The sequence below is a fragment of the Aphelocoma coerulescens genome, chromosome 3 (assembly GCF_041296385.1).
Source record: "Aphelocoma coerulescens isolate FSJ_1873_10779 chromosome 3, UR_Acoe_1.0, whole genome shotgun sequence".
In the NCBI taxonomy this organism is placed as follows: domain Eukaryota; kingdom Metazoa; phylum Chordata; class Aves; order Passeriformes; family Corvidae; genus Aphelocoma; species Aphelocoma coerulescens.
The window spans coordinates 58649888-58659120 of NC_091016.1; the positions used below are offsets into that span (position 1 = coordinate 58649888).

General features: G+C 38.7%; 1 protein-coding gene across 4 annotated transcripts in view; it reads left to right on the top strand.

Moving 5' to 3' along the window:
• The window catches only part of EPM2A (EPM2A glucan phosphatase, laforin), a 43358-nt gene extending 34386 nt beyond the window's left edge, over positions 1 to 8972 (top strand). For all 4 annotated transcript variants that reach the window (XM_069010443.1, XM_069010444.1, XM_069010445.1 and 1 more), the window contains exons 3-4: positions 5456 to 5697; positions 7076 to 8972. In XM_069010443.1, the coding sequence (XP_068866544.1) occupies positions 5456 to 5697; positions 7076 to 7356 (523 nt within the window). In that variant the 3' untranslated portion in view covers positions 7357 to 8972. The remainder of the gene's footprint in view (positions 1 to 5455; positions 5698 to 7075) is intronic.
• The last annotated feature ends 261 nt before the right edge of the window (positions 8973 to 9233 follow it).

The window sequence follows — 9233 nt, forward strand, 5'->3', positions numbered from 1 at the left end:
GCACAAGAAGGAGCACATGCAGGATGATACTTCTGGGTCATCATAATCCAGTGGTATCATCATTTAAAGTGATGTGCCTTGTCTCAAGGCAGAGAATACAGAAAAGATGAAAGAACATCTCAGCTATAGCTGGTAGGATTTCCTATATTCTCATTTTGAATATGCCCAAAGCAATACTTCTGGAAATCTCTTCTTTTTGTGTCAAATGAGACAGGGAGCAGACATCTGGTCTTTGAACTAGTTTAAATTTGGCTGAAAGTTGAAAGTTTCTATGAAGCTTTTGGTTCAGACAGATCACAACTTTCCATTAAAAATCCACCTTATAAAAAAATTCAGAATGAGTTCCTACTTCAGTGCCATCAGGGGAGGAAATAGGAATGCAGTGTAATTTGAAACAGTCTCTAGTAGTTCGAGTGCTGCAAAAATCATCTGTAACTGAGTTGTACTTCAGGCCTGTATTCCCTCTGGGTTGCTAGCTTGTAGTGGCACCAGGGTAAGAGCACTACATTGGTACAAAAAACCACTCTGTATGCCCAGAAGCAGCACAAAATGCTGGGGGTAAATTGACTGAATTATATATGTTGCTCTTCTGGGAATGCAGGATAAGTTTTGCTGCAAGTTCCATGTAGCTGTGATTGCATGCTATACCTTAAGGAAATAAGAGTCTTGAGGGAGGACCGAGTCAATTTAATCATTATTTTGTTTGTTGTTTCAGCTAAATTGCTGTGTTTTGTTATATATTAGGACTCATCCCCCTGTCATCAGATGCTTAACGGGATCTAAGAAAGTCTGGTGTAGACAAGTGAAGTGAAGTGCAAGCTTTAACACAGGCTACACCTTGACCTGGCACTGAGGGATGAATCAATCCATCACTTTTCATTTAAAATAATAGACTGGACCTTGGTCAAAAATATTAGTGGTACAAACAAATGGCATCATTGATGGATCACTCTGTTGCCAATAACCAATGACAAATACCCTACTATTTTTCCTTAGCTTGGCAAAGTCCTCTCTTTTGATTAAAGCTGGAAACTAGCAGGATAGAAGGACATCTGAAATACTGTACCTGATAGATACTCGGATGAAATGTGTCCCTAAAGTGCCGAATCCTATCCTTTTCCATAAGAACTGTGACTCTTTAGAGGGTTGATTGATTTTAAGGTAGATTCTAAGATGCCTCCTCCTAGCACACTGATGCTGGCTCAGATCTGGAAGCAGTACCTGAGTCATCCCAGCTTACAACTCAGCATTTTAAGGAAATTTGAATTTAGCATCTGTCTCAAAGCATTATTAACAAAAGCAAGGCAGGAGCTGCTGAAGAAGCAGAGTAGACATTGGTGTCATGGAGGAAGAGCTGACTGCCTGATGTCTTCCCCTAGGTCAGGTCACCTTCCCTGGGAATCAGATCCCTACAATTACAGTTGCTGGGCTGGTTTTGTACTGTACTAGGATTGAAAGGTACAGTGTGTCATGCTTTGTGAACCAGCCTGAAAATTAGTCTGCACCATTAAAAAAAAAAGTTTTACAGTGCTAATTTTTCATTGCCTCAGACTCATCTTCTCCTTAGGGATGGGAAGACCATTTGCATATGCATTGATTAAGTGGAATGCATTTATTATTTTGGATGCATTCACACCGAATTGTTATATTTTAATCCAGGCTGTGCAGGGTTCTGGGGGGAAGCCAACAAATAGAATATATGTCTAGATCATTAAAAATAATTTAAGTGTGCTGGAAAAGAAGTGTACAAGTGATTGCAGGTGTTCTGTATTTATTCTGTGGTAATGATAAATAATTGTTGGTTTTCTCAGTTTATAAGTTAAAAGGCAGGTTTTAAATATGTCAGCCTTCAGTCTGGGCTCTGTAAAGTAAATTGAGTAACATCTGTCTAACATTTAGTTCTTGTTGCCACAAACTCAAGCTTCTCACATTAATTCATCCATTTGACCCCTGGAAGTCCCCTTAATGTATCCGTATTACTAGTGGAGAACTGAAGTGTAGGCCAGGCTGAAAGTAGTTGACAGAAAGTACCTATAAAGAAAGGGCTTACAGACAATCAGCACGTCTTAATCTCAGAGTATTGCTGAATATTGTTGACGTTTAAATCACTCTAGGTGATTTCTTCATTTTTAAGCTGTCTCTGACTGAATTGACCATGTCTTCTGGAGCCAGACATATTTTACTGTCCTTAATGCAGAGAATTAAGATGTACAATGACAAAGTGCCATTTTTATATTAAAGCAGAATTCCAAGTAGAATTTTGCTAAAACACCATCCTGTTTTGATATTTGGGGAACATCAAAGTGGTTAATGGCTGAAAAGATTAAAGGTCTATTGATCACTAATAATTTCTAATGTTTTTTGAACTTAGGGATCATATAATCTGCTGCTGGAATACAACCACATGTGAGCTGGAAAGCAGTGGCTATCAGAGAGCTCAGAGCACTATAACATGACAGTTTAGAGGGGAAGGTAAAAGAGCTCTCTTTCCCATGCCAAATAGTCTTGTGGCTTAAATCTAACTACCTACTGAAGTACAGTGGCAACTTAAGAAAGGCCACATTGGAAAGGAAATCTAAGTTGTATTATTAAGGAAAGAGATGTAAAAATGAATTTACCACATTCCTGCTTGGTTCAATGTGTATGTTTTCCTGGTCCTCAGCATAATGAAACCCTCAGTAGGGCTATCAAAAAAATCAATATATAAAATATAGCTGCTAAACTCTCCATTAGTCTCTGTACTTGCACATGTACAAACCCCTTTTATTCCTTCCTTCTGATGTCAGAAAAAGGTGAGGTATGAATTAGATAAATAGAAATATAGGTACTATGCAGTAGGATTATCCTAGAACTATTACATAAATTGGCTGATAGGACAGCTCTGAGTACTGTTTTCTGTTTAATAAAAGGGTGGTTAAGCCTTGTCCAGCAAGACCAGTAATTACAGTTATTTGCAAGTGGGTAGATAAGGGGCTTGGAGACCAAGGTCAAGGCTACATCTTGATCCTCTCAAAGGCTAAACTTTAGGACCTGATCATAAAATTAATTCACAAGAGTTGCTGCCTGTCCTAAATACATTTTTTAGGTCATTCTCTGAATGCCTCCACTAGTTTGGGTAATTACAGGGAAAGACAGTGGTAAAAAATTGGTAAACTCTTCAGATTGTTCAGTAAATGCAATTAGTATTGTGCAAGATAGGGGGTCTTGTCATGTACAAGACATGTTAGGCTACAAGAACGAAATAAACAAATGGTCTGTATCCCAGGGGCTTGCAGATAATAGCACAGCTGTGATGTCTTCCCATTAAAAAATCATTGGGGGGAAAAGTTATAAAGCATTGGTTTATCAGTAAGCAAGAGTACTACCCAGAATTTTATTTATCTCAGGAATGCTTTAGTCACTGTTAATTCAATCAAATCCTAGAAAACATGCTTTTTTTCTCCCATCAAGGTAATTCAGTGCATTAGATGTTTCACAGAGAATCAAGTGAATTACATATGTATGAGTCTTCAGGAAAGCCTTTGAAGGAAAGGTACTAATGTTCTTGTTCTTGAAATAATATCCTCATATTGTGACAAGGTATTAGTGAAATTGCCATTTTTCTTTCCTAGGAATGGAGTTTTATGGGCATTGCTCATCTCCAGCCATTTGTCAGCATCTCTTAGGGCACTCTAACTCAAATTTGCCACCTTGAAATGCTCTAATCATTGTGGCAGGTTCCTGTGGTAGAATCCTGACAGCGGTCACTCGTTCAGGTTGGGATGGGGGTTGCTGTGGGGCTGGCATGTGGGAAGGGGGTCAGTGAAGCAGTTGTTGCAGTGGACCTTCATGCATCCCTCAGATCAGTGAGAATGCTTGAGCTGGTTGCGTTGCATTTTGGGCAATTCTTGAACATGTATGTGAAACAACAACTAAGTCAAATCTTTTCAAGTGGTCTCACTGTTGGAACATGGTTGAACATGGTGTAATATATTTGTTTAAATTGGTCTCAGTTACCATATATTGAGATGAATAGTGTTGTCCCACTGAAACAGGGGTTGTTAAGGCTGAAGGCTGTGTCTTTGTGACTGGTATGCAACTCACCATGGATGCAACTGACAAACGGGAAACAATAATAATTAATGCTTCCTGGATCTGAATTTTTCTTTTTGATAATATTTCAGTACTAATATAGCAGGATTTAATAATTACAGTCAATTACAGGTCTTAATTAAATGCTAGTAAGCACTTACTACTGTGATAGTGAAATGGAAATAGCTACCTGATAATTTAAGAGTGGTTTATAGGCTCCTGAAAAAATATAAAACTTTCCTTATTTGTTACTGAGGTTAAAATTGGGAAAGATCGTAAGACAGGCATGGCAGACATTTTATTTTTGAGGATCTTGCTTTTGCTGTAGATTTGCATTTAATAGTGTTTGCTAAATTTGCAGTTAATAGTGTTACAGATTTGTTGCTGTTAATGTTTGCAAAGTTGTTACATGCAGGGATATTTTGTGTAGTTTGTGGATTGCACCTTCAAAATTGAAGTTTATGGAAGCAAAAAAAAATGAAAGTAGATCACTAATAATTTGAGCATCTAGATAATCCATTGTGGATACCACCAATTTAATTGCATGTGCATATTAAAACCCCTCATTTGAAAACAATCTTCTTAATATTCAGTTTATAATGTCAAAATCTGTTGAAGTATACAATAGTTTTATGATAATTAGCAATGGGAAAACCACAGAAGTCTTGAAGTTTGATTTAGATAAGCAACCTTATTTCTGGTACTTACACATCCTACATAAACCTCTTGTTTTCCTGAAAAATTTCTGATCCTTCAAGCCTTGAGGGTAGCTAGACATATATTGTAATTCTGTATTTGATTCTCAGTAGACTCCAAGAGATCAGAGAAAAATTAGAAGAAAATTACTCATTAATTTTTAAGTTTCATCACAGAAGGATAGATCAAATTGCTTTTTTTTCCTACTTCCCTCATTACGGTGGTAACTAAAGAGTGGGAAGAGTTCTTTATGTTTGACTTATTACTAAAGTAATTCAGATCTTGAGTTCTTTTTTTTTTTTTGGTCTGTGTGCAAATTGCATGGATCTTCAGGGTTTTCTTTTTCTAATCTATGATATTAGTAAGCTTCTTCTGCAAGCTTAGTGATGAATGATGCCTTGCAGACCTGTGCTATCACTATGCTCTGAATTTTTTTCTCAGTTTATCTGGCTCTTTATGGTAGGCTAGGAACTTGATCTGCAGCATCAGACATCACCAACTCAACTGTAACAAAATAAGAACCTGTAATGAAACCAGAAGTTTCTTACTGCCTGACATGAACAGTCTGTGCTTAGCAGTGTTTGTGTGATGATGTTGAGCAGGTTTGGAACTGGAACACCGATGTACTTGGCAGTTTCCTTGTTAAGGTATTGTAATCAATCCCACTGCAATGTTTTCTCCATGCTAGGATTCTGCCAAACATCTGGCTGGGAAGTTGCCCTCGGCAGCTGGAGCACGTGACCATCAAGCTGAAGCATGAGCTGGGTGTTACAGCTGTGATGAACTTCCAGACTGAATCTGACATTGTTCAAAATTCCTGGGGCTGCAACCGCTACCCAGAACCCATGAGCCCCGAAATCCTAATGAAACTGTATAAGGAAGAAGGTCTTGCCTATGTCTGGCTGCCAACTGCAGACATGAGTACTGAAGGTAATGCTCATGTCACTCTTGCAGTAAATTATAGCAAACACTTTTGAGTTACTAATCTGTCACTTTCATGACAGTTTGGGGGGGGGGGGTTCTGTGTACATTTTGCATTAAAATATAGCCAGCATACAAGGCATGATTTCTTTGTGTGCTGTCTTTAACAAATTATTCCTATTTTCTTGTAGGCAGAGAGGCCATCTGAATTACTTTGTGTCTGGTAGTATTATGTGTATTTGAGTTTAAAGTTATCTGACGTCAGTAACTGCTTGCCTGTTTTTGCTTTCAGCTTGAATTCAGCCTATATAGTGAAAATATGCTGTGTAGGTGGAAGACTGCAAGTTTGCACAGCAGGGCAGCTTGCCACACTAGCAAATTAAAAATGGAGCAACAGTGTTGTGTGTCTGCTGTTCCCTTCCCAACAAATACTTCAACTGTAGTGTCCCAGTCTGATGAAACTCCATAGAGACATTTATATAGTAATATGCAATTAATTTAAAATACTCATAGCACCTGATCCGTAACATCAATTACTAGTACTTTTAAGCCCTTGGTTGGAATGCTCAGTTCAAAGTCTTGTTTCCAATCAGAAGGTTAGAAAGTGAGTGTGTTTTCAAGAGAGCAGCCTGCCTGCAGAAGAGAGTGCTTTCAACTCAGTTAAATACCGCTGCTCCAAATAGAGAACTGTCATATCAGCAATAGGACATCAGGGAAGACAGGAGACCTTAAAACAGGGATTTGAATGTCAGTCCTCATATGTGCCATGAGGAGAATTTGGGCTCTCCTGTTTCCAGCTGTGGTTCCCAGGATAGCAGGAAGAAAAGTGTCAGAAAATACGGTATATTCATCCCTTTGGGAGTGAGAAAGGCTATTCTGTGTTGTTAAACTGTATTCTTAGTATACAATGAAATCATAGCAATTTTAAATTGTACAGTAAAATGTTCTTCTGCTCTCCCTCCCTCACTTGATGGCCTTCATTACAATGTTTTGGAAATCAGCAGTACGTAGGTACCCTTATAGAACTCTGACATTAAAAAAAACATTTCATTTTTGGCCTGCTAACTTTAACGCTATGTAAGTTGTGCTGTTCTCTATAATGTGCTGCCTTGTCTCAGTTCCTTTGAAAATGAGTATGCCACACACACCAGATGTTAATCAGAATGTATATTTAGAGAAGCCTAGGGGCATTTTACAGTTTTGTATGATCTATGTTGCAAGAAAGAAACCAAGATAGCCTAGAAGGTCATTTGAAAAAAGAAAGAAAAAAGTCATATATGTCAGGTTTGCCCTTACATTTCACAGTTCATCAGGCTGTGCAGGCAGAATCTCAGCTATGAACTGACTTTGTCCAGTGCAAATGAACATGTCTTGTTTTTAACCTTAGGAAGAATACAGATGTTGCCACAAGCTGTCTGCCTCCTGCACGGGCTACTGGAGAATGGACACACTGTCTATGTCCATTGCAATGCTGGTGTTGGCAGGTCTACAGCTGCTGTCAGTGGCTGGCTGAAGTACGTGATGGGATGGAGCCTGCGGAAAGTGCAGTACTTTTTGGTTTCCCGGAGACCAGCTGTCTACATAGACGAGGAAGCTCTGAATCGTGCTGAAGATGATTTCTACCAGAAATTTGGGCATCTTCGTTCCTCATACCAAATACAGGAGTAGAAAAGCAGAAGAGGAAAAGGAAGGTGAAGAGGAATCCTTACATTCGAACCCCAAGAAATTTCTGTGACTCAGGCACCCACCTCACCTCTTCAGATTATGAGCTTCTTGTAAAACTGATGAGAATTTTGTTTAAACAGTGCCTTTGAGTGTTATTTATTTGCTTTCTTTAAGCTGACATGATTCATGTTTTCAAGCCTTTTGGTGCAATTATGAGACCTAGAAACTCTGCAAAGTGAAACGATTTTGTTTTAACTATTTGCCTAAAGGAACTGAGGTTTTAGGGTAGACACTAAACAAGATGTGAGGTGAATAGAGTGGGCAATATTTCAGTGACAAGAAAAAAATACAAAGATTGGCTGGATTAAGGTTCAGGTTAGGATGGAACAAATCATCATCAAAGCTGCTCAGTTATTTTAGGCAGATATTAGATTGTTGCAGTGTTTTGTAGTAATTCTGTAGACAAGTGGTGTTAATGAGAAAGACCAGAAGGAAACCGGTTCTTCAACTTAGTGTTTAAAAACAAAAAGCTAATGTCTAATACAGTGAACTGAAATTTGCTCTTTGTCTATCTAGTTAATGTTATATATTATGAGCTCCAGCTATATTCTTCTATGACATCGGGGTTATGCTGGGATGTGGCACGAAGAGAGGAAACAGCTCCAGCTGTGGCAGTCTTGCTCTGTTGTGGGGAAGGACCACTGTTTATTACATTATCCTAGGCTGTGAGTTCTTGGAGTTGAAGCTACATTTTTCTCCTCTGATCCATGCAGTGCTGTACAGTGGGCTCCCTTAGGTGCCAAGTCAGTCTGAGCAGTAACCACTGGGGCAAGACAGGACCTATAGGAATTGTGTGATAAGCCTCTGTGCATGACTGGCATCACAGCCTCTGGGCTGTTGACCTAGATCAGTATCTTCAGTACAGCAAAAGCCTCTCCTTGTGCAAGCAGTGGTGTGTGTTAGGTTTAGCTGGTTGAAGCTAATGCTGGGCTGTGAAGTGAATGCTGGGCTGAATGAAGTGAATACCTTCCTCTATAGGAACAAAGAGCAGCTCTGCAGAGGATAGTTTCTCAGGAACTTCACCTCAGTGTTAGCTTTGCAGATGATCCCTAATGTTTTCCATTGCTGCTTGGTCCCTTAGCTAAACTAAGCAGTGGCACCAACAGCTTCCAGTCCCACTCAGATAAAACCAATTTGCTGTAGGTTCAGTTCAAGAGAGAAGAGAGGATTAAGGATGCATAAACATTAAGAAACCTAATTTCTATAGGTTTATTCTTCAGTGAAATCTCATTTTTTCCAGCCAATTTGTTCCTCTAAAGATGCAGTCAGTGACAGATATATATCAATATATCAATATATATCAACTTAACTGATATATATTGATTTTCTGAATACTTAATGGAGAAACTAATACATATGAACTGTTTACAGAGAATGTCCAAAATAATAAGTTTTATTTATCCTATACTTCAATCTTGAAAAGGAGAAATGTTTATTTAAGTTATTCTATGTGTGGTTTTGATCATGACTTTGTTTCTGATTTTTTGAAATAACACTGCCTGTTTAGAAAGTGGGTGAGAAAAATTCTCTGTTAAATAAAGACAAAATGACAATTCCAACAGCCCATTTTGTCATATGTCTTTGTCTCCCAATTTCACAAATAGCAGAAGAGGTCATGACTGATATTTCTATGCAGAAGTGGAACCAGCCACTGTAATGGTAACAGCCCTTGTCTGCTGTGCTGTGTCAGTTTGACAGAAAATCTCAAAAAACAGCTCAGCAAAGGCATGTGGATCACATGGCACCTCTGGTACCTTCAAAAACAGGTACACACAAAAATAGGTGTTTCTTCTCCTAGCCCAGTGCAAAGAGCAGAGGGA